Here is a 27,049-nt window from a genome sequence, read left to right on the forward strand (position 1 = left end):
ATATTATTATGGGAAATTTCTATTTTTTTCTCTATTAAAGAGATTTTCAATCCAGAGGTGGCTCATATCTCAAAATTTCTAATTCTTCATTGAAATTTTATTTTGATATCTACTCGTGGAAGCCAATAATGCCATACTAAAAATATTTTCTCAGTCACTCTAATAATTTTCCAAGGAACTTTTATTCCACATCTCGAATATGCTTCAGTCAATGGTCCTTCCATAAGCAACCCATAAAGGAATGAATGTATTATAGACCAATTATTATTTTGGAGTTCAGATCATTCGATTTAGCATAGCATAGCATATGTGATTTTACAAATCGTGGTTGGTTATACAATGCTCAATTGAGCAATCTACTGTATATTGTCGCAAATTGGTACTTGGGATTAGTACCTTTTCCTATACAGTAGCAGTTGTATATCTGGCCACGTCCTTACAATCACGAAAGGAAGGGAAGGAATGTTAGTTCAACATCTACTAGTGAAGATGCAGGGAACCCATACTACCTTCATAGATGTCTCGGGAAGGAAAATTTGTGTTAGTGGGTAAGGTGAATAATAGGGAGCTCTATTCGACAATATAGAGCGTTCGTCAATAACAGTATATGCTGAAAAAATAATAAAATATATTCATCAATTTACTTACGAACCGTCCAAAGGAGGACAAAGTAACTTAGATTTTACAAATGTTGCGCATCATATACAAAACACGTTCAACCGCACACTTATTCACCAAACATTAAAAACAGAACCAAAAACTCGGATTTTACGAATGTTCTAAGTCCTACTTGAAACACGTCCGATCACTCACCAATTGTTTACTCACTCGGCCGCGCGAACTATCTGCTCACTGGGCAGAAACACGACAAAACAGGCACTGACGGCTGCGCAATGCAGAACACAATATTTCGGCAAATCGCGCGATCGTTCTGCTGTCCGAAACAAGAGCCTACACGCACTGAACCGAGTAACTTTATTACTGGCCGCGCAATGCAGAACAAATCGCGCGATCGTTCTGCCGTCCGAAACAAGAGCCAACACGCACTGAACTAATTAACTTTATTACCGGCTGCGCAATGCAGAACACAAAATTTTGGCAAATCGCGCAATCGTTCTGTTGTCCGAAACAAGAGCCAACACGCACTCTTGGAGTTCAGATCATTCGATTTATCCAATTAACCATCTACTGCCCTAGCTCTCTTTTGCGATTTTATAGACCATGGTATCCCAAACTGTGGGTCCCGACCCCCAGGGGGGTCGCGAGCGGATTGTTGGTGGGTCGCGCAGAACAAATATTAATTGCAGCTCGAATGCCGAACCTTTTGATCATTTTTTTCAGGAACATTATTTCAAGTTCAAACCGCATTTTATTTTAAATATCCATCACCACGCTATTTTATTTAAACATTTATGCCTAAAAGCTGTCCCCTTAATGAAGTAAAATAAAAACGCTAACATTTTGACAAACAATGCCATGTTCGTCATTTTTTGCATTTGTGCATGTAAGGTAACGTGAATTTTTTTTATGTGGAAGAAGCCGAAACAGATGACATTCTGATAATGCATTTTTGGTAAAATGCATTTTTTTCTTAGGTGGGTCGCGAGACATAAAGAATTTTGCTAGGTGGGTCGCATACCCAAAGGTTTGGGAAGCTCTGTTATAGACAATCTAAAAGGCTGGGCATATATGACCCATCCGTCCTGAAAGAGTTGAAATTTGTTTAGGAATTCAATTTCAATCGTTATTATAACACTATTTTTTAACCTAGATTGTTTTAGGAATTGGAGTGTTTTTTCAGTAACATTGCGACTTTTTTCATATCGCAGGAATCTCCTTGGTTCTAAGACCCTTTTATGAATTTAAAAAGCATTTTATTTAGAATTTCATGTTGATTTTTTTAAATGCAAGCTTCTCTATGTCATAACCTTTTTCATACCTACCATACCTACCTTTTGTGCATTTAGAACATTTAGGTGCATTAATAATTTTTTCGATGAATTATCCTAATTATTCAATATCATAAAAACTAGGATTCTTAAGCCTAAATTATTGCCTACATTTATTGCATGGATTAATTTTAAATTCCAAGATCTTCCTAATTTTAAAGAATAATTATTCTGGAGTTGCAAGGGAAACCCTCCGGAATATTGCCAAGAAATTCTTCGGAGTCTCCACGGAAAAATCTTAAGAATTTCAACGAAATTTTTTCCGAATTTCTGTGGAAGAGTTCCGAAAAATGTTCGGACATTTTGAAGAACTAGAAGAATCCGTAGAAGGATCCGAAATACATATTTACGATGAAAATTCCAATAAAAATCAAATTCCGAAAAATTTCCAGAATAAATTAGAAAAAAAATCCAGCTTACTTTTTTTACAGAATCTCTGAAGATTTTTTTCAAAATCTTGTGCAACTTTGATGAATCTTCAAAGGAAATTCTTCTAAATTTCCAATGGAATTTTTTTTTCGTTTTCCAAAATAAATTCTTAGGAATTTTCAGCAGTTGTTTTTTATTTCCAAAAGAAATTATTCGGAATATGCCAAAATATTTCCTATGGAAATTCCTAAGATTTTCCAGTAGAAAATCGAAAAGCTTCATTTGAAACACCAATAATGAATTTCCCGAGTGGAAATAACGAAAAAATTGTACTTTTGTAACGGTTGTACTTTTGAAGTATTTCCAGTAGGAAGTCTTAAAAAAAAAATCAAAATTTTAAAGATTTTCTAATGTGAAAATTCCTTAAAATTTCTAAATCATTTCCTGTGCATGGGAAAGATTTAAAGCAATGTTTAGTTGAAGTTAGAAATCAAAATGACTTCCAGAAGAAGAATGAATTTCCGATGAAATTTTGGAAGAATTTATGGTACCAATTCAAAAAACATTTTATTTATTTATTCAGACTAAGGCCGAAGTGGCCTGTGCGGTATATAAGAGTCTTCTCCATTCGGCTCGGTCCATGGCTACCCGTCGCCAGCCACGCAGTCTACGGAGGGTCCGCAAGTCATCTTCCACCTGATCGATCCACCTTGCCCGCTGCGCACCTCGCCTTCTTGTACCCGTCGGATCGTTGTCGAGAACCATTTTCACCGGGTTATTGTCCGACATTCTGGCTACGTGCCCAGCCCACCGCAGTCGTCCGATTTTCGCGGTGTGAACGATGGATGGTTCTCCCAACAGCTGATGCAACTCGTGGTTCATTCGCCTCCTCCACGTACCGTCCGCCATCTGCACCCCACCATAGATGGTACGCAGCACTTTCCTTTCGAAAACTCCGAGTGCGCGTTGGTCCTCCACGAGCATCGTCCAGGTCTCGTGTCCGTAGAGGACTGCCGGTCTAATGAGCGTTTTGTAGATTGTCAGTTTGGTACGGCGGCGAACTCTATTCGATCGGAGCGTCTTGCGGAGTCCAAAGTATGTACGATTTCCAGCCACTATACGTCTCCGAATTTCTCTGCTGGTATCATTTTCGGCAGTCACCAGTGAGCCCAAGTACACAAATTCTTCTACCACCTCGATTTCATCACCACCGATGCCAACTCGCGGTGGGTGGCTCACATTGTCTTCTCTTGAACCTCTTCCTATCATGTACTTCGTCTTCGACGTGTTGATGACTAGTCCGATCCGCTTGGCTTCCCTCTTCAGTCTGATGTAGGCTTCCTCCATCTTCTCAAAGTTTCGTGCCATAATATCTATGTCGTCGGCGAAGCCAAATAGCTGGACGGACTTATTGAAAATTGTACCACTCGTGTTAATCCTTGCTCTTCGTATTACACCTTCCAAAGCGATGTTGAATAGCAGACACGAAAGACCATCACCTTGCCGTAACCCTCTGCGGGTTTCGAAGGGACTCGAGAATGCCCCTGAAATTCGAACTACGCACATCACCCGATCAATCGTCGCTTTGATCAACCGTGTCAGTTTATCCGGAAATCCGTTTTCGTGCATAAGTTGCCATAGCTGGTCCCGATCGATTGTATCATATGCGGCTTTGAAATCGATGAATAGATAATGTGTGGGCACGTTGTACTCGCGGCACTTCTGCAGTACTTGGCGAATGGGGAACACCTGGTTCGTGGTGGAGCGTTCGCCCATAAAACCCGTCTGGTACTGCCCCACGAACTCCCTTGCAATTGGTACTAGTCGACGGCATAAAATTTGGGAGAGTACCTTGTAGGCGGCGTTCAGCAATGTGATTGCGCGGTAGTTGCTGCAATCCAGCTTATCGCCCTTTTTGTAGATGGGACACACGACACCTTCCATCCACTCCTGCGGCAAAACTTCTTCCTCCCAAATCTTGGTAATGACCCAGTGCAGCGCTCTAGCCAGTGCCTCACCACCGTGTTTAAATAGCTCTCCTGGTAGTTGGTCAACCCCAGGCGCTTTGTTGTTCTTCAACCGGCCAATCTCCTCCTGGATTTCTTGGAGATCCGGAGCCGGTAGAATTATGTCCTGTGCGCGTTCCCCCAGGTCCATCACCATACCGCCATCTTCGTCTGCCACATCGCCATTCAGGTGCTCTTCGTAGTGCTGCCGCCACCTTTGGATCACCTCACGCTCGTTCGTAAGAAGGTTCCCGTTTATGTCCTTACACATATCGGGCTGTGGCACGTGGCCCTTACGTGAACGGTTCAACTTCTCATAGAACTTTCGTGTGTTATTAGCGCGGTACAGTTGCTCCGTCTCTTCACGTTCTCGATTTTCCTGCTGACGCTTTTTTCTCCGGAAAATCGAGTTTTGTCTGTTCCGCGCCTGTTTATATCGTGCCTCGTTCGCCCTCGTGCGGTGTTGCAGCAGTCTCGCCCATGCTGCATTCTTCTCTTCTACTAACTGCTCACATTCGCCGTCATACCAGTCGTTTCTCTGATCCGGGGGCACCGTGCCAAGTGCAGCGGTTGCGGTGCTACCAATGGCGGATCGAATATCTCTCCAGCCATCTTCAAGAGACGCTGCGCCTAACTGCTCTTCCGTTGGGAGTGCCACTTCCAGCTGCTGCGCGTATTCTTGGGCTAGTCTACCGTCTTGTAGCCGCCCAATATTAAGCCGTGGCGTCCGACTTCGGCGCGTGTTGTACACCGTCGAGAGTTTTGAGCGCAGGCATACTGCAACGAGGTAGTGGTCGGATCCAATATTCGCACTGCGGTAAGTGCGGACGTTCGTGATGTCGGAGAAGAATTTACCGTCGATTAGAACGTGGTCGATTTGGTTTTCCGTTACTTGGTTAGGTGATCTCCATGTGGCCTTGTGGATATTTTTGCGGGGAAAGAAGGTGCTTCGGACTACCATTCCGCGGGAGGCTACGAAGTTTATGCATCGTTGGCCGTTGTCATTCGATACGGTGTGCAGACTATCCGGTCCGATGACCGGTCTATACATTTCCTCCCTTCCTACCTGCGCGTTCATGTCACCGATGACGATTTTGACGTCCCGCAGTGGGCATCCATCGTATGTCTGCTCCAGCTGTGCGTAGAACGCTTCTTTCTCGTCGTCGGGTCTCCCTTCGTGTGGGCAGTGCACGTTGATGATGCTATAGTTGAAGAAACGACCTTTAATCCTCAGCTTGCACATCCTTGCGTTGATTGGCTGCCACCCAATCACGCGTTGGCGCATCTTACCCAGCACTATGAAGCCGGTTCCCAGCTCGTTGGTGGTGCCATAGCTTTGGTAGAAGGTAGCCGCCCGATGCCCGCTTTTCCACACTTTCTGTCCTGTCCAGCAAATCTCCTGCAGCGCCACGACGTCGAAGTTGCGGGGATGTTATTCATCGTAGATCATCCTGTCGCAACCTGCGAAACCTAGCGACTTGCAGTTCCATGTTCCAAGCTTCCAATCGTGATCCTTTATTCGTCGCCTAGGTCTTTGCCGATTATATCGAGTCGCATTATCTCTTATATTGTTCGTAATTATTGGTTTTCTAGGCGGCTTGAGAATTCTAAAGATTTATTCTTTGAAAATCCAAAGAATTTTTTGAAGATACTCCATAGACTCTTCCGTGGAAATTCTAAATAATGCCTAAAATAACAAAATACTTGGAAAATTCATAAAAATGTGATAGAATTCACAAAGAGCGTAAAAAAGTATATATAAAAAAATCGAAAAACAAAAAATCAACGGAAATATCAAAGTGTTTCTTGTGGCATTGGCTGTTTAATATCTCTTGGAAATTCATAAGACTTATTCTTGAAAAATTTATAAGTCTTCTTCTTCTAAGTCTTATTCTGTGGCTCCATATTCCAACTGGAAGTTGGTCTGCTTTTCAACTTAGTATATTCTATTAGCATTTCCTCAGTTATAAATTGAAAGCTTTTATATGCCAGCCATTACACGATTATACACACTTAATTTTATTTACCGAGCTCGGTTCCGAGATTACCGATTTCTCAATAGCTGAGCTCTCGGTAGCCACCTCAGTAAAATAGTTCAGCTAATTACCGAGTTCTCGGTTCTGCAAACTCGGGGCGAATTGTCAATTATTATTGATCTGTAAAAACTACCGAGCACTCGGTAAAACATACCGAGGCATTCTGCAAATATTAGTGCGGATCCCGGTAAAAAAATACTGAATGAAATAAAAAATAATATCAAATAAGGCGATAGAAAAAATCCAAACAACGAAACTAAGGATATGTTCATAACTTCTTATGTGTTTATTATATATATATATATATATATATATATATATATATATATATATATATATATATATATATATCTATTTAATCAACAATATTTCACGGAAGATGATTGTTGCGATCGTTCTTATTGAGTGAGATGGCAATTGCCTGTTTAGCCTGTATTTCAGTCATTTGACTGCAAATTTCTAAAAAAGAATTATCAAATCAAATTAACAAACCTGTTAAAAATGACTACCATTCATTGGAACAAATTAATTTAACTTACCTGCATATTAAACTGTGATATTATTTACTTCTGCAGCAAACACGCGCGGACTGAGTTAACTTACGAAAAAAACATGGCGTCACACGGAGAAGCCACATGTGGCTAAAACTGAGAGATCGGTATTTACTTTGCCGAGTGTTCAGCATAGCGCATTGATTTTTACTGTAATATCGGTTTATTTTTTGACAATTGCAGAATGTTTTCTAAGAACTGAGTTGATCGGTAATGAATACTACCGAAACTCAGTATTTCAGATCAAACTTTAGAAACGTCAGTAAAAAATATTACAGATGTCAGTAAATTCTTATCAAGTAGCTGAGCTCTCGGCTTAAATTTTCTTTTACTGAATTCAATCTGTAAAATATATTACCGAGCTGGAATCCTGAATTTAAGTGTGTATATCTTGTGTAGCAAGTACGATGGATACACTATACCTAGGGTGTCGAGAATGTTTCCCACCCGAAAACATCCTAGACAGGAACGAGAATCGAGCTCGTCTTCTCCGGATTGGCAATCCCACGCCTTTGCTTCTTTGGAGACTGAACATTTTGAAGTTCCTTAGAATGTTCGAAAAACTTCTTTTGGAAATAAAGAAGAATTTTTGGTGAAGATTCGGAAGAACTTTTTCACCAAAAATTATATGTATTTCCCACGGGACTGTTTTGAATTTTCAGACAGAATTCACGTGCAATCTTTTTCGGGTTTTTAAGAATTTTTTTTTGGAATTTACACTGGAGATGTTTTGTTTTTTTTTTCATTAACAATTTGTAGCAAAATTTCCAAGCAAAATTCTTCAGAGAGAATAGTTCAAAAATCATTCTGAATGCCAGCTTTTTACCAGAATTTTATGAACTAATGTCAAAGTTCATACAAGAAATTTCTTCACTGGATTTTTCCTGAATATCCACAAGAAATTCTTTTGAAGTTTTTTTTAAGATTTATTCTTGGATTATTGTAAAACATGAACATTTTTCAAAATTGTAGCTGCAGTCCGCTGATGTCAAAGTATCGGCGGCGTGATGCCAAAAAACATCTGCGGAGGATTTTTTTTAAAATATTTTTCCTTTCCAAATTTTTTTTTGTGGGAATTGAGGCTGAATCGCAACCTGTTTTTTTTTCGTTTATTTTTTATGGAAATAGGATTCAAGGCTAAGATGGTCAAATAACGCAGATATGCATCGGCGTTGCGACCGACGCTATTATTATTATTTATTCAGACTAAGGCCGAAGTGGCCTGTGCGGTATATAAGAGTCTTCTGCATTCGGCTCGGTCCATTGCTACACGTCGCCAACCACGCAGTCTACGGAGGGTCCGCAAGTCATCTTCCACCTGATCGATCCACATTGGCCGCTGCGTACCTCGCCTTCTTGTGCCCGTCGGATCGTTGTCGAGAACCATTTTCAAAGGGTTATTGTCCGACATTCTGACTACGTGCCCGGCCCACCGCAGTCGTCCGATTTTCGCGGTGTGAACGATGGATGGTTGGATAGTTCGATCTGGCCAATTTTCAATAGCAAACAATGAGACAGGATTCCCCGTCGAATGGAATTGTTGCAAGTAATTCGACCAATGCTAAGTTCCAAAAAGTGTGTCTACAAAATTGTGTACACATACACACACACATACATAACATACTTACACACAAACAGACATCACATCAATTCGTCAAGCTGAGTTGATTGGTATATAACACTATGGGTCTCCGAGCCTTCCATCAAAAGTTTGTTTTTGGAGTGATCATATAGCCTTTACGTATACTTAGTATACGATAAAGGCAAAAAAACAATTATGCCTTTAATATGAATTTCAACCATTTAATCCTAATTTCAGAGGCAGGACCTGGTGAGACCACGCTCCCTGTGGTATTCGATGCAGCAGAAGATCACTCGATCAATAACTTAACCAGGAACGACGCTAACTGTGATAAAACTGGAACATGCTACGATGGTAAGATAATTGTAACCCGGGTAAACACTCTTAAATGTGAAATGTTTTCTCTGTCCTAATATTCATTCACTTAATCATTTGATTTTTTGCAGTTGTTTGTTACCTGTGGACGGATTGATAATTCATGTACACTGCGTAGTAGATGTTTGATATCTTTGACATAAATATATAACTGTATTTTTATAATTAAGCAATGTTAAAATCACTGGCAAGGGCATGAGCATTTTGAATGCTGATTTGCAGTCAACGAACAATATTTGTAGATTTTCAGTCGAAATAGTTGTCTCAATTGCATTGGCTCCAAATTTTTTGTATTTTTTAAACACAACATGAATGTTTGATTTTCAGAAAGTCGCACTGGAAAGGAAGACTCACTCTTTTTTGTTTCATTTTTATTTTTTTAGACTTCTGGAAGTGTAGGTATTGCTTTCAGTAAAGGGTCATGGATGGGTACTATGTTTTGTTACAAACTGTGACACGTAATTCATGATTCAAAGTACCATCCCTTGATTTCAATGAGCACTGAGCAGCTTGAAAAAAGTGAAGATGAGAAGGTTTTGCGCCCATTCGAGAAAGTGCCTATACGAGTACTACTCGTACGGGCTTTTCCCTGCTCTCCCAATAAAGATAAAGATAAGGACAATTTTCTGCCAAATCCATGAAGAAGCAAAGATGCATCGAACAATATTTGTATTTTTTTTTTCAGCCGGAAGGCACACAGCGATGTTGAATAGTTTTTTCTCGTTTTCAATACTGAAGTCTGAAAATAATTCCTTATGATTAGGCCGTGCGGTAAGACGCGCGGCTACAAAGCAAGACCATGCTGGGTGGCTGGGTTCGATTCCCGGTGCCGGTCTAGGCAATTTTCGGATTGGAAATTGTCTCGACTTCCCTGGGCATAAAAGTATCATCGTGCTAGCCTCATGATATACGAATGCAAAAATGGTAACCTGGCTTAGAAACCTCGCAGTTAATAACTGTGGAAGTGCTTATTGAACACTAAGCTGCGAGGCGGCTCTGTCCCAATGTGGGGATGTAATGCCAATAAGAAGAAGAAGAAGATTAGGAAGGATCAAACGTCAAAACCTCACTGTATGTGGATTATTCTAGTTTTTTTTATTTGGAGCTAAATAGTCCGACCAATATAAATATTTGTTTGAGGTCTAAAATATCAATTGAATGAGGCATTAACAAAATTTGATAGACTTTTCATAAATTCTCTACAATCTACAGATTTGTTTTATTTTAATTTTTTGGTTTAACGTACTTTTTTCCTTAATAAACACTGGACACATACGAAACATTTGTTTTAGTTATCTTGTTTAGATATTCCAGGAAGTTAGCAGGACGTGATTGAGATACAGTTTTTGAAACTAACCCCAAAATGCCCCGTTATGAAAATAACATGTTTTTTCTGTCGTTATAGTATCTGTGCACTGCAAAGACACGCGGATTGCGGTACAAGTCCGCACCAACAAGCCATTCAACGGACGTATCTATGCTCTGGGACGATCCGAAACGTGCAATATTGATGTGATTAACTCGGATTCCTTCCGGTTAGATCTCACAATGGGAGGACAGGACTGTAACACGCAGAGTGCCGTACGGATATATTCTAGCAATCCACATCATTCCACCTAAATTAAAATAATTACTTATTCTATGTTCTTGTAGACTGGTATCTACAGTAATACTGTGGTTTTGCAACATCACTCAGTGGTTATGACCAAGGCAGACAAGATCTACAAGGTGAAGTGCACCTACGACATGAGTTCCAAGAACATTTCTTTCGGAATGTTACCGATTCGCGATCCCGAGATGATCCACATCAACTCCTCTCCAGAAGCTCCTCCTCCAAGGATTCGCATTTTGGACGCAAGAACTCGGGAAGTGGAAACTGTTCGTATTGGAGATCGTCTCACATTCCGTATTGAAATTCCAGAGGATAGTACGTGTTTTAGAGCATTTGTCCATCAGAATAAATTGACGTGATGTGTTTCTTTTGTTAAACAGCTCCCTATGGTATATTTGCTCGATCATGCGTTGCAATGGCCAAGGACTCGAAAAGCACATTCCAAATTATCGATGATGATGGATGTCCTGTCGATCCAACAATTTTCCCCGCATTTACTCAAGATGGAAATGCCCTGCAGTCGATATACGAGGCCTTCCGATTTACAGAGAGTTACGGTGTGATTTTCCAATGCAATGTCAAATATTGTTTGGGCCCATGCGAGCCAGCAGTCTGTGAATGGGGTAGGGATTCAGTAGAGTCCTGGGGCAGAAAACGTCGTTCCGTAACAAGGTTTGTTTTTATTTATTATTATTTAAAGTTTTGATATACATATATTGTGCTTTTATACGAGTTACTATGACTTGGATTGTTTTTTTTTTCCACAGGAATGAAACAATCACGGAGGAAGAGGAAGAGGAAATGAATATCTCACAAGAAATTCTTGTTCTCGACTTTGGAGATGAAAAGAACCGAGATTTCCTGAGAAGTGAAGCCAGCACAGAATATGGTAGAGGTATGTTTAGGCGTTTTCTTCTTCCTACTTTTAGAATGGCTCCTTTATCGTTCATCTTCATCTTTGGCCGTTGACTATAAATTCTCATTGTTCAGGCTTTTGAAAAAATCCAATATTACGTTATTTTCTTTTGTTCTTTCGATTTTTCCCTTGATTCGTCTTTTGTACAAATGTTCCTAATATTTTGCTCAACTACCAAAAATTTTCACTTTTCAATAGAGTGGCTTCAACGGCTTTGGCAGGTTTTGTTCTATTATTGGCAGGGGGTTTTCTATAACCAATTATGCTGAAATTTGGCCTAAACATTCTTTGCATATCGAAGAATGTTGTGGCCAAATTTTATAAACAAAAACCCCCTGACAATAATAGAACAAAACCTGCCAAAGCCGTCTTTTCTCGTACTTCAAAAATACAACTCACATTGATTATGAGAAAGAATGTTTTAACAATGTTCTTTTGCACATAAAAAAAAACTCGAATGTATTTTACTTAAGTAATTATACTTTACGATCACATGGATTTAGGTAATGCTCCACATCAATGCAAAAGCAACGACTAATAATCATGTGATACGTGATACGTGTAATTTATGATAAAGCGTTAATTGACTACTCATTTCACAGATAAAACCGTCACCATAATCGAACCATGTCCAACCAAAACTTCTGTATTAGCGTTGGCCGTGACGTGCTCTCTAATGGTGTTGGTCTACATGTCTACCCTGTTCTGCTACTACATGAAAAAGTGGATCCAACCACACAAGGTCATGGCATAGGGCTATCAAGGAAAACGGCAACGACGACTCAGCATTAGCCTAATTTATTTATTGTGCTGTACTAGTTTGATAAGAGCGAGTTATTCTTCCCGATAAAGGAACAGATGATAGAAATCATCATAGCTGACAAGGAAGCAAGGTCAACAAAACTATGAAAGCGATTATATATTTAGAATTTTTTGAGCAGTCAATGTTGTTTAATTTCCCACAACAGTTTTGTTTGTAAGTATTTATTAGGACTGTGACGGACAATCATACATCAGACGTATACACAAAGTATTTTAAAATAAAATACTCTTGTGTTCGGAAATACAACAAACTTTGCTACGACTGAAATATTATGTCAAAGTTAATTCAAAAGGGAGTTTATAGGACAATCGATTAGTGCATGTTATATGCATGTGGTAGGACAAATAACCTAATGTGTACTTATGTAAAACTCTGGTCTACTAGAAGAATTTATCGAAAACGATGTCACCGGTGTGGAAATAGTATTCAATATTTATGATGAACCGGTTTAGATTATTAGTGCCACTACAGGGATGATATGCATCGTATTACGAGAACCAACACACGGAACAATGAAATTTACGCCTGGAAGTTGATTTGTTCTATTCAATCCATCGTTGTGTTGAACACAATTTCACAACACGTCAAACACATGATTAAGAACAAACTAATATTATAACTGTTATGCAAGGACCATTCTGTCAGCATAAGTTCTCGTACCCTTGATTTACAGCAGGCATAGGAATGTTTCATTTGAAACAATTGCAATCATGACATAGTTTTCATTAGAGAACTTATATTTCTTAAATATCTTAATACCTTAATACATATTTGTACAAGATAGAGGAATTGAAAAAAAAAACAAATTATCGTAAATGACTTGTTTTTAACCATGTTTTGAAATAATTATTTCCACAGAATCATAATGATTATACAATTTGAACGCAACAACTGAAGGTTTACGATATTTAAGAAAATCAGTAATAGACCGTAGAAAAGCGATCGTCGGCTAGATGGCTCTTTCTATTGGGTTAATCATTGTATAGTGAGTTGCACAGCATGATGTATTTCTAAAGGAACAAAACTAGAGCACAGAATTAGTAAAAATGAACTAAAGCTTGTGTGAAGCAATAATGAAACTATCAATTTATAACCCATATAGAGATTGCTTGTCATTTAGAATAGTAATTTATTTTAAACCCATAGTTAATACCAAACCACTCGAACAGTATCTATCGGACTTCATGTGAGTTCATATGCTCTTTGATGAATGGTTTTGATTCAAACATTATCATCGTATTTATTTTAAATCATCGACATCATCACCATCTAGAACATTAAGATCATTTTAAATAAAACAACGACGAAAATAAGAAAATGCAAAATCCTGTCCATAGAATTAAATGAAGATCGAAAAAAACTTTACTCTTACTGAATGACTTTTGCTAGTTATAATAAATTTTTATGCAACGTAACAATTTGTTTTATTTATAGAAAGAACTTTTTTTTTTTATTTAAATATGACTTTGTTTAACTTTTGATGTACGGAATTGCTGTTGTGCCGATAGCTCGAAAACGTTATGCCGATAGCTCGTCTGATTATCAACTCTTCATCGGCCTAATACACCTGGAGACACATGGTGTGTTGGGACCTGGTATTTACTGCATTCAAGGATGTTAACGATCATTCAGTCGATCATTTAGTTTAGTAGTTTGTCAATAACACATTCCAGAAGCCGAATTTCAAAATATGTTGTATGGTGGACTTCTAGTGCGAAGGTTTTTCTACAACTCTGCCTAATGGTTTGTTGTTCCACTAGTAACGGAGTTATAGCTATAGTTTCAGTAACTTAGACTAAATGATAACAGATTTCAATCATTTAGTTTAAGTTACTGCAACTAGCGCTCTAACTCCGTTATTAGTTGAATTCTAATAACGAACCATTAGGCAAAGTTGTAGAAAAACCTTCGCACTAGAAGTCCACCATACAACATGATTTGAAATTCAGCTTCTGGAATGTGTTATTGACAAACTACTAAATGATCGAACGCAAATTACTGAATGATCGTTAACATCCTTGACTGCATTGTTGAAGGATTTGCCGTACAGTAAGGATCTGCTCCTATGGGTCTCCAATAGCCATGCGTGCAAAGGCGTAGGATTGCCAATCCGGAGATGGCGAGTTGGATTCTTGGTCCGTTGAAGAAGAAGGTTCGTTGTCAACGAAGTCGGCTTGATAACTACCGAACTCATTCACTATTGGTGGCAGACCATAGAAGATGATGAAAGAAGATGAAAGGGGGCAATTAGGCCACCTTAAGGAAATTACTTGCCACAAGTCTTACAAAAACACATTTTTCATCGTTGATTCATTAAAACCAATGTGTGGAGTATTACCATTCATGTCCAATTTATTACTTTTGAAAAATAATTAATTTTAGTTCATTTGAAACTATTTTAGAAACACGCTATTTTCAAACTGCTTAAGTAATATGAAGGGGTAATATGAGCACCATGCTGGGGAAATTTGAGCAAGTGTGAATTTTCACTCAATTTTTTTTTTCTCTAGTAATAAAATTACTTCCTAATAAAATAAAATAAGTATTCTGGTGCGCATAGCATTTTAAATGGTTTATTCACCGTTGCTGTCAAACAAATACCGTGTCGCGAATATTTTGTTCCGGAAATTTCAAGTAGCGATTCAACTTTTAGTAGAACACCGTGTTCAATTGCAGCTTTGTTTAATGGGCCATGGCGGTTAATTTTTTCAATCGCTATTAATAAACCACAGCCTCTGACTACCTACACAATTATAACGCCAAATCACATTTCTTTGGTTTTGGTTAACGTACACCCCGTTAGAAATCTATTCCATATCTACCACACGCTTTCATAGGCACAATTCCCTCAAAGCCCATTTTTCCAATTTTGGGAATGTAAAAATTCTACGTAGTAGAACGTAGTCATCTCCTCCGCTGTCTTGACTCTCACTACCTCAACTCTCAGCGTCATTTAGGTGTTCCTCGTAGTGTTGCTTCAGCGTCCAACGATGCATAAACTTTGCAGGCTCCCGCGGAATGGTAGTCCAAAGTACTGTCTTCCCTGGAATAATATCTACAAGACTTTTTTTTTCGAGAGTTGACCAGTTGTAGTCTTAATAGACTGGTATCTCGGCCGGGCTCTCCATGTGATACACAATACTAGCAGACGACTCAAGCTATGTTGCTCACTAGGTCACTGCGGTCTGGGTTCGTATTGTGATCATACCGATACATTTCCCTTCCCGCAGTCTGTCAGTTTAAAAACAAATAATAATAATAATGAAAGCTCATCACGCGCATGAATGTTTTCCGAATAATTAACATGTAAAGTTGATTTAATGTTTTCTTGGAGCCGACATTCAATACCGAATAGTAGTCTATGTTGACAACGGGTGGTACTGATGCCATCTCCAAGTAAAGGCCGTTCTACAGCGATTAACGCAACGGCGCATCTTGACAGTAATTCTGTATTCTCTGTCAAAACGCGTCACCGCGCCCACCACCGCAGCCGAGCCATAACACTTTGATGTAATGTGATGGGATCATACTAGTGGACTTTGTTTCAACATGGAATAATTTAAATGGTATCGTAAATATACAATAAATTAATTTAAGTACTATTGCAATAAATCAACATATTAATCTGAGAGCTTCCATTATTTTGGCGGTTGATCAAGATTACGGCGTCATATCCTTTACAGTACTGCCTGATATCATAAATTTCAGTAGTCAAATGGTCATGTTCTATTCCGCTCTTCAAAATTCAAGTCTTTAAAGTCTGGTCCAAGATTCAGTTATCAATGGTATGGTAATGCTTCATTGCGTCTATTTCCTAGCTAAATGAATGAATTTTACGATTATGAAGCATTGATTTATATGAATAACATAATTAAAAATATGTACTACTCGTTGGATAGTCATTTCTATTATTGTGAGTTGTATAATTAATGTAAAACACTACTTGTCTTCTATATTTTAGATCTGTTATTGTCATTGTGTTGTTGTCGGTTGTCTGTCTGTTATGTTTCAACATAGTCTTTTATAACTTTGACAAATATGTATTGTTTACATAAGTATTTTAGTTAATTATATTCTTTTTGACATTGATATAATTAATTGGAACACTATTCGAGCGAGTCAGATTTATTGAAAAGCTTCAATCACCGGAACTAATAATAGTGTGGTAGACTGGAACATTTCAGAATTCAGTATATGTATAAGCAAGAAGTACTTACCGGAACAAGTTCAAGTTCATTGTTCTCAGTATTAGCGGGAAGCTCTTCCTTCATGAGATCGACTGCCTTTACCACATTGCGGCCGTTATCGACAGTCACGGAATATATTTGCCACCACTTTATTCCAAATTTACCACAGAGCTCCTCGACCTTCTCTTTAAGGTAAGCACCCGTATGCCTCTCATGAAGTTCGATAACTCCTATAAATAATAGCATTACGAAGATGCTTCAATATTCTAAAATTATTGAACACTGCGCAGAGCAGTAAAATTTATATTTATAAACATTAGAAATGATATTTTTTTGTTTAAACGGAAGTTAAAAATTTGAAGCTAATAAACCAAACAAATTAATTAAAAACCAAAAAAATATAAAAAAATTATAAATATAAAAATTAAGATTTAAAATTTAAAATAAAAAAAATAAAAAAATGGGATATTAAATTTTAACTTTAAAATTAGGAAAAAAAATATTTTAAGCTCTTTTTAGTCTAAGACGAGTTAAGTACTCTCCATTTAATTCCACTACGTTTTGTTATCTTACGCAGATACGTATTTCGACCTCAACTGTGAGGTCGTCTTCAATGCCTTGTACTTGACTCGATTTAAAATTTAAAATTTAAAATTTATTTTTTTTAATTTAAAACTAAGTTTTATTTTAAACTAGCAGACCCGACGAACTTTGTTTCGCCTAAAATTGATTTATTCTCTGATTAGTTCTCGAGTTATGAAGAAATTGCTGGTTCATTTGTATGGGAGCCCCCCTTTCCAAAGAGGGGAGGGGTTTCGAATCATCTTAAGAACCTTCCCCGGCCCCAAAAACCTCTCCATACAAATTTTCACGCCGATCGGTTCAGTCGTTTCAGAGTCTGTAAGGGTCAGACAGACAGAAATTCATTTTTATGTATATAGATTTAAATTTAAATTTTAAAATTCAAAATTTTAAATGTAAAATTTAAAATTTTTAATTTTGAATTTTATACTTTGAATTTAAAATTTCAAATATAAAATTTGAAAAAAATTAAAATTAAATTTTAAATTTATTTATTTTTTTAAATTTTGAATTTCATTTTTTTTTTAATTTGAATTTAAATATTTTTAAATTTTAAATTTAAATTTTTTCAAATTTTAAATTTTAAATTTGAAGTTTAAAATTCAAAATTTTTAATTTTACATTTAAAATAATATTTTTAATTTTAAGCTTTAAATTTAAAATTTAAAATTTTAATTAGAAGTTGAAGTTTACATTTTCCAGATTTATTAGTTTAAAAACCTTGAATTTTAAGTTATAGTAGACAAAAGACTTACCAAGGGATCGCCGTTCCAGTGTCAATTCGTTGTAGCGCTGGACACTTACCGCCAACACGCTATGGTTAAGCTTCGACGTAGTGTCGAGTTTCATGCTCACAATTTGATCCTTGAGCTCCTCTTTTATAATAGAATCAATCATCTCACTAGCACTATACACTACCTCGCCAATATTTTGTTTGTTTAGCTTAATATTGAAAGCTTCAAGGAGAGGATCAATAATATCCCTGAAACCTTCCCACTCAACTGCACTAAACGCCACACCGTGGCGAGTGAACATTTTCACTAAGCCGCCCATAAGCCGTTGCTTCGATATGCGGACTGTTGCGCATTCGTCATTTTTAGATTTTCTTTTTTTGCCGCGGCCGCCATCCTCACCAGGCATATCTTTCCCCAACTGGAGCACACTGTAGCATTCGGCATGGTTCTCCTTCACATGCCGAATACAGTTGGTCATAACAAGCGACTTCGGGCATACTGGCAATCAACACTCACCTAAAACTTGAATTTTCCATTATCGGAAACGAATAATTTCCGCACTTTTTCGGAGATGCTAAGCTTTTTCGATTCCATTGCTTCTAAACTAGAACAAACGAACGCGGAGTTAACTAGCAAAGCGATCAAAACCGTCGAAGGATGCAAACTAAATTATTAAATTCGTGTGTTGCTACCTTGCTAATGACACAAAAACAGTATCTAGCTGAACATTCCTGTTTGTCTTATAAGATCAAAATGTGATCTCTATGCTTATCATGTAAATAATTTTACCATTCCAGTTCATATTTGTGGTGAACCAAATCTCAATTTAGTAAACCTTCCGGTTGACATGATTAGAAATTCGAATCTTAACATGAAAAATCTTTTTTTTTTCATTCAACTCGAAAATGTATTGGACTGTACACATTTTTGTGAATAAGATGTTTCGGAATATTCAACTAGACACATGGAAATCGCGGCGAGTTGCACAGTGTTGCATCTGGTATTATGTTTGTCGGGTTTGTCGCATATCGGTTGAAGCGCAAGCTTTGTCATGTTTTTTCACGTTGAGAATAAACGCATATCGTTCAACGTTATTGTACAGAATAAAGTTTTGACAACATTTGTCTTTGTTGCTCACAGTTAGCAACAAAGACAAAGATACAAAAAAATATATTCGATACATAGCAACATACGGACTTTGTCTTTGTTTTTTAGTCACACCCGATTTTTGATTCACTGAACTTTGTCTTATTAGTGTTTTAGTCATTGTTAGATATACAGTATGTATAAAACTACAAAAGAATTGTTGAGTATTGCCTTACAAATCCTATGTCCTTCTTCTATCTATTAATATCTGATTTCTCCTTTATCAATCTCTTTTTCTCTTTTATAATCTCAACCTCCACTTTTTTCTTCTGTCTCTCTTCTATCTCAGATTTTCAATTTAATATTTTTCTATCCAATAGTACAGTAAACTTCTACCTTGGCTGCTCTAAACCATTTCTGAAACAAAAATAAAAAAAATAAAATTCTGTTTAATTACTGAATCTAAAATGTTCAATATTATTATTTCATTTTGTGATCAATCTATTTTTTTAATCCTACGTTTTTTCTTGGCTGATTTCTGGTTTGCTATGACATTACTATTTTGAATTTTTCAACCTGATGTAAATCCTGATAAGTCTAAATAGTTCTCCACTCCCAATTGAAAACATTCTGAAAATTGAATGTCTCTAAAATTCAAAGTAGACTTCTCAATTTCAATCTATATTACAACCTATCCTATCCTACCTATGGCCACGCGTTGGCTTCGCTACTTCCAGTTGACGAGAAATTGATTAATTTCCCGACCCCTTGGAGAGTGCTAATGAGCCCTAGCGGATCCTCCATGTAAAGAGCTATACCTGATAAGTATGCCGGGACATACGATCAGGGGCTCAGTCTGCAAAGCAGCCGATCCACTGTGAATCGTTAGAGGCGCACTGAAGTGCTCCAAATATGATATGATACACAGATGAATATTATCTTCAGTACCGTCAACCCCCGTGACCTTGGCTAGGGAATAATATGTACAAGACTACATGGAAATCACCTAATCAAGAAACGCTGTAGTATGCATGCTCTCAAAACACTCGACGGTGTACAACATGCGCCGTAGTTGTTCACTGCTGCTTAAACAATGGACGGCTACAAGACGGTAGACTAGCCCAAGACTACGTGCAGCAGCTGGAAGTGGTACTCCCAATGGAAGAGCAGTTAGATGCAGCTTCTCTTGAAGATGGCTGGAGAGATATAGGGGAACTGTTCCGATCTCCATCTCACTGTACATATATCCATCTCATCGCTAAACAAAGAAATACGGCACCAAATTCGTCGCTTCTTTTTGTCAACATGCGTGCTCACTGCTGAAAAAATCACAAAAATAATAAACAAACCAAATTCCTTTCCATTGCTTTGTTTTCGATGGGATGGAAATAGAAGCTATGAGATGAAATGGCGAACCGTTCCCCTACGATCCGCTATGAGAAGCACCGCAAACGCTGCGCTAGGCAGTGCATCAAAGAAACGACTGGTATGATGGTGAAGGTGAGCAGTTACTGGAAGAGAAGAATGCAGCATTGGAGAGATTGCTGCAACACCGCACGAGGACGGGCGAGGCGCAATGCAAACGGGCGCATAACAGACAAAACTCGATTTTTCGGAGCAAAAAGCGCCAGCAAGAAGATCAAGGCCGTGAAGGGATGGATCAACTGTACCGCGCTAATACGCACGAAAGTTCTATTAGAAGTCTGTTAATCCTTGAATACTGCTGCGTCGTTTGGGCTCTGTTCTACCAGAACGAAATGCAGCGAATAGAAGCAATCCAACGCAAGTTTATTCGCTTTGCGTTACGGCATCTAGGTTGGCGAGATCCGTTCAGTCTTCCAAGCTATGTCAGTCGGTGCAAGCTCATCAATCTGCAACTGCTTCAAACAAGAAGGGATATCGCCAAAGCCTGTTTTATTGCTGACCTCCTCCAATGTCACATTGATTTATTCCTGCTTTACTCGGCGAAATTGGAAATCATGTACCTAGTCGTAGATTTCGTTCAAATCCATTCCTTTTTATTCACCCTGCTAGAACCAACTATGACAAATTTGAGACCATGCAAAGTATGTGTCGCGTTTTCAATAGTTGTTTCAATGTGTTTGATTTTAATGTTTCACGTCTAGAGATTAAGAGTAGATTTAAAAATTTAATAAGATGTTGTCAATGGGATTAAGATTTTACCTGTTGACCAATCAAATAATTAAATGAATCATTTGTTTGAGAAACTGCATAAGTCCATTTTACACTATTTCGAGAAAACAACAAAAAACTGTTTTTGAACAAATTTGCACCGAATCTTTCGATTTCTTCGATACAGATCAATAGTTCTTGGCAAAACTTAACATCCTGGGGCACTTTCAGTGTAAAAAATGTATGCAGTGCACCACAATTGCTCTTCAAAGTACGTGGACATATGTAGTTTCTCAAACAAACGAAAATTTGTTCATACATTCCTGAACAAAAAATTTGTTTTCGTATTTTTTGCCAGAATATGTATTTTTGGACGAGGATTCAGAATATATAAATATCTCATTTTGGCCAAAAATGTTACATATGCAGTTTCTCAAACAAACGGTTCAAATAAATAAAGAAGTTAAACCGTTCACGTAAAGGCCACGTGCCACAGCCCAATATGTGTAAGGACATAAACCGGAAACTTCTAACAAACAAGCGTGAGGTGATCCAAAGGTGGCTGCAGAGTTACGAAAAGCGCCTGAATTGCGATGTGGCAGACAATGGTGGCGGTAAGGTAATGAACCTGGGAGCACGCGCGCAGGGTATCCACAGATAAAAATATGTTGTGATTTCAAATGTATTTTCATGCACATATTTGGAGCATGCAAATAAACGTAACATTCAATAGATCTCACTGTTCTTTAAAATCGAAATAAATTTAAACTGTGCTTGCGTGTAAAATTTCCAGATAAACTGATACGGTTGATCAGGGCGACGATGAATTGGGTGATGTGCGTAGTCCCTTCGAAACGCGCTGAGAGTTACGACAAGGTGACGGTCTTTCGTGCCTGCTATTCAACATCGCTTTGGAGGGAGTAATACCGCAGATAGACGTTCAATTTCGACTCACTAACTTGTGTAGAAAAATTGCCGTCGGATTGCCAAGTAGCAATAAGCGAAGAGATGGCGTCACATATCAAAATGGCAAACCCGGCAAACAACCCGTTTTGTTTTGATTTTTGATTTCGTCAAAATCTTTTAACTTCTTGATCGGATCTGCTCAATGTGACTCTTAATAAAAATGCATGATCACGCACACACGCGCTGTTGAAAAATGAATCGAAAAATACTCAGCACGCCAGAGATAGTATTTGTTATTCAGGAGGGGTTATTTCATTTTGAATTTTTAAATTCTTTTCCATGTCCTACTTGACTGGACTATTCGTTGGTTATTTAGTTTCACCGAATATATTGATATTACGGCATGTTACCGCGCAGTGGTAAATTCTGATCGAGTGCAGAGCAGAAGCTATCGTTTTTTGAATTGGTAAACTAGGATTCGTCAGTGGAAAGGTACCACCGCCTATTGGTAATTGATCATCTATGTGTGTCTGTCCACATCGAGTGGTGTGCCAACTCGAATGTGCCGCCGACTGTTTCGGTATCGTACCAGCATAATTATGTTGTCCTTCAGTTGCTATTGTAGCTGAGATATTACCTGTGGTGGAATGAACTGGAATCCTCGAATTTACTTCTTGGAGCTAGAGGTGTGCGCCGCCGCCGCCGACAGTTTTTGGCACGCCGCCGCCACCGACGTTTTTGCATCGGCGCGCCGCCGTTTAAAATTTGTCACGCCGCTAATCTATAAGCCGATTAAAATTTTCAGTGGAAATTCCTAAGATTTATTGGATTTTCCGTATAATTTCCTGATAGATCTCTACAACATTACGTTGAATCTCCTGAGAATTTTTCGTAACGATACCAATTATTTCCATGAAAATTCCATACAATATATTGTTAACACTTCGAAGAGCTCTGCGTAAAAACCAAGCGTGAAAACTGCAGAGGAGTTCACGTTGAAATAATAAAAAAATCGGTTTGAAATTGAATTTTAGAACAGAAAAGAGTTGTTCGGCAGAAAGTCACATGGCTGAAAGTTGTTAGACCGAATCGTTTAACCGAAAAGACTATTTGGTAGAAGCCTACCCAAGCAAAGCTTAAGAGCAAATTGATAACTTGATTTAATGTTGTGAAATCATTGATTATGTTTACTTAATTTGATATGCTTTTGGTCGTTTTAAAGGTTAAAATAACAAAACGTATAGCAGAATTATCTTACTGTGACATCAAATCCAAAACTATTTCTGCTGTCGATGAGAGCAAATAGAAAACCGATTTCCATAGTAATCTACAGCAACATTAGATCAAAATATGTAATCAATTATCATGATTTATACATATTTGAAAACAAATTATGAACAAATTTGATGTCAAAATCAAAATATTCTATATGCTCTCATTATGTTTTCAGACTTTGGTAGGATATCTGGCCTACAGATATTTGGCCGAGAATGTCATTTGATCGAATAGTTCCTTTGGCTGAAAAAATAGTGAACTTGTCTTTCGTCTGAAATAGTCGTTTGGTCGAAAGGGCAATTTGGTCAAAAGGACATTCGGTCGAAAGTGTCGTTCGGCTGAATTGGTCGTTTTGAATATTTTCACGACAATAACGGGAGAATCTTTTGAATTTTGCCTAAAAAAAATGATGAACTTCTCCAGAAATTCATCAAGATTTTCCAGAATATTCATTTAAAAATTATTTTCAGATTTTCCACGGGAACTACTTTTAAGTTTCGAGAACTCTTTGGAGTTACCAAGGAAAATTGTTTGGGATTTACATGAGAATCTCTTCAGAGTTTTTACGGGAAGTTGTTCCAAATTTCTACAGGAAAATATTCGAAATATTCACGGAAAGTTCCTATTGAGTCTCTGTTGAGTATTCTTTAAAATTCACACAGAAAATTGTGACTAGTGAAAGAGATGCCTTAACGTTGACTTCCCCAATCTATCTATCTAATTAATCAAGACGGTTAGTTTTTTATCCTTTATTAGAGTGATTTTTTTTCGCAGGGAGAAGTTCATCATTAAATGGCTAACTTTAAAATATCGGAAAAATGCTCGAAATTGTTGAGGATTGTTTTTGGATTTCTTCAGAAAATTTTATCTAATTTTGATTAAAAAGTGGTAAGTTCCATTCCATTCCAATAAGACCGAAAGTGACAGACGGCCAAGCTGGTAATTTGGAAAAAGCCGTTTGCCCTAACAGGTCGTCTGGCCGAAACCATCGTTGCCTAAACGCTAAAAATGCCAATTTAGCAGAAATAGTTTTTTGACAGAATGGGCAATTTGGTTCAAAGGAACCTCGTACTGAACGGGTAATATGGTCAGAAATGACCACTTGTTTGCGAAATAATATTTTTATCAATTGACCATTGAACAACATTATGTGGCCTCTCTATATTTAAGTCGATAATGGACTTTAGGCCAAAAGACATAAAGCCAGGTATTATTTAGCAAAACGATTCACGGAAACTGTTATCAGATCAAAACTGGTTTGACCGAACATGTAGTTTGGCCGAAAGCGATGCACAGCCAAAAGGAAAATTTGGACGGACTTGTAAAAAGTTGTTTACTTTAACAGGTCATTTGGCTGAAAATGCCGTTCGAGTGAAAAAGTCGTTTGACCGAATATACATCATCATCATTTGACCAAAAATGCCGTTTAATAAAAAATGACATTTGGCAGAAGGAGCCATTTGGCCCTTAAATCTCCTTTCTGCAACCTTCTTTAAAAAGTGTCGTTTGGCTGAATTGATCATTTAGCCAAAAAAGACGTTTATCCGAATAGGTCATTTGGCAGATAATGCCGTTCGGCCAGAAAGGACATTTTCGGGCCAAATTACCATTCCTACCAAACGGCCTTTTCGGTCAAATGATCTATTTGGTTAAACGATTTTATTCGGCCAGATTACCAGTTCGGCTGAATGTCCATTTCGGCTGTATGTCGTTTGTTGGCCAAACCATTTTTGACCTGATAACAGTTTCGGATAAACGTTCAATTCGGTGTAATGGGATTTGGTTAGATGGCTATTGGCAAAAATGTCTGTATCGACTCAAGAGAGGTTACGAAATTTCGTTCAACAGTCGTTTGACAAAAGGTCTTTACAACGTAAATGTCATTCGGCCAAACGGATGGATATTTGGACTAAATTACCCATTCAGTTATTGACATTTGGCCGTATGACCTGGTGGCCTAAACGATATTTTCGGACAAATGACCCATTCTGTCAAACGACCATATCGGCCAAACGGCATTTTTGGGCTGTTGACCTATTCGGCCAAACGATCTGTTAGGGAAACGACTTTTTCGGCCAAATTACCAGTTCGGACATACGGCTTTCAGCCAATGGAATTTCCCAAGAATTTCTTACGGACAATACACTAGTCGTTCGATAACTGCAACATGACGCATTCTAGGCGTCAAACAATTGTCAGACGTCATCAAAATATAAGTGCTCCTGATTGTTTACCGCTATGCAGCTATCATCGACTTTGACATAATTTTGAAGCTCAGCTGTTCGATAACTGCAAAACTGATGTAACTTTCGTAATGCAGTTAAAAGCATTGCAGTTAAACGTCTTTCAGTTATCGAACGTCTACTATACAAAGAATTTCCCGTAGAATTCCAATAATTTCGAACAATCTTTCGTTGGATCATTTTGAACAATCCTCCGCGGAAATTCTAAAGAAGTTTCCGTCAAACTTACGAAGAATTTCTCCTGAACATTCCAGAGATTTTTTTTCGAAAACTCCTTAGAGTCTTCCGCGGGAATTCTTAAGAATTGACTGCTTTATCGTTGGCCATGCCAAACTAGTTGTCTTTAATATTCTAGACTGAGAAAGCCAACGGTAAACCTCCCATTTAATCAGCCGCACTCTACTACAATTATCAATATTGTTTTGTGCAAATTTGGAAGAATAATCAACAGAAACTCAATAAGAACTTTTCATAAATTTCCGAAGCTTTCCTGTAGAAGTTCAGAACATTTTTTTGTGAAAATTCTAAAGTTTCTCATGTAAATGGCGACAAATTTTCTGCTGAAATTTCAAACAAGTTTATTTAGGAATTCAAAAGAGCTTCTCTTGGTAATTGCAAAGATTTCGCGAAGCTTCAAACAATCCTAAAATATTTTCCAAATTTTGGTTTTTCTCCAGTTTTTTTCTGGAGAAGTTCATTACATTTTTCATGCGAAAATCAAAAAAATCTTCTTTTAATGCCTTGAAAATATCCCGAATTTTTTTTAAAATAATCTTAGAAATACGTAATGAAAAAATCGCCAAGCCGATTCACGCCGCCGCCGCCGCCGGGTAAAATGGCTTCCGGCGTGACGCCGAAAACGCCGCCGCCGCCGACCAAAATTCTGACACACGCCGCCGCCGACGAATGTTGGACCGGCGCACACCTCTACTTGGAGCCTACGAAGCAAATAGATCTCATGCTCTAGCGATAGCAAAGCATCCCTAACATCGGCTTTACATACCTCCTGTGTATTATCGGTGTGTAATAATCCCAACCATAGTAAGGACTCGGTGATGTCCTTGTCTTCTTGCGACATTGAACCCTGACTTGTCCCTTCTACTGGAATCGGAACCCCTGAGTTCGATTTAATACCAGTGTTTTGGTCCGCAAACAACCTACATAATTGAGGGTCATCCAATTCATCCACTTGTGTAATTCGCTTATCATTAAAGAACCTATTAAAACGAGCTAGAACCCCTTTTTGGAGTTGTGCTATCTTCAACTTATCTTTCTCTGATACATACTCATATAGCAAAGTGATGGTCTACGGACTGATTTGAAATTGTCCCCAAAGCGAAGTTGATTGCTGCCAGCTCAGCAACATAAACCGAACACGGTTCCTGAAGTTTTCGGAAGGTGGTTGAAGTTACATTGAAAACACCGAAGCCAGTGGATCCGTTAATGCGAGAACCATCAGTGAAATATCTGTTATTGCAATTGACATGTTCATATTTTTCGTAAAAAAGAGAGGGAATAGATATTTGTCGAAGATGATCTGGTATTCCGCTAAGGAATCTTGAACGACAAGACAGTTCAAGCATTTTATCGAAGTTATCTAGGACAAGTGTGTTACTTGTTCCACATTTGATGAGTATTCTTAGTGAGAGCTCCCAGTAACGGTGCTTTAAAGGAGTGACTCCAG

The 27,049-nt window shown here is 38.0% G+C and overlaps 1 protein-coding gene across 1 annotated transcript in view; it reads left to right on the forward strand.

Annotated features, from left to right (window-relative positions):
• LOC134225008 (uncharacterized) overlaps positions 1–13,637 on the forward strand; it is a 98,712-nt gene extending 85,075 nt beyond the window's left edge. The window contains exons 4-9 of the mRNA XM_062704740.1: positions 8,731–8,847; positions 10,274–10,449; positions 10,522–10,795; positions 10,861–11,152; positions 11,248–11,375; positions 11,999–13,637. Coding sequence (XP_062560724.1) covers positions 8,731–8,847; positions 10,274–10,449; positions 10,522–10,795; positions 10,861–11,152; positions 11,248–11,375; positions 11,999–12,150 — 1,139 coding nt within the window. The 3' untranslated portion in view covers positions 12,151–13,637. The remainder of the gene's footprint in view (positions 1–8,730; positions 8,848–10,273; positions 10,450–10,521; positions 10,796–10,860; positions 11,153–11,247; positions 11,376–11,998) is intronic.
• The last annotated feature ends 13,412 nt before the right edge of the window (positions 13,638–27,049 follow it).

Source organism: Armigeres subalbatus, chromosome 3 (genome assembly GCF_024139115.2).
Source record: "Armigeres subalbatus isolate Guangzhou_Male chromosome 3, GZ_Asu_2, whole genome shotgun sequence".
Lineage (NCBI taxonomy): Eukaryota > Metazoa > Arthropoda > Insecta > Diptera > Culicidae > Armigeres > Armigeres subalbatus.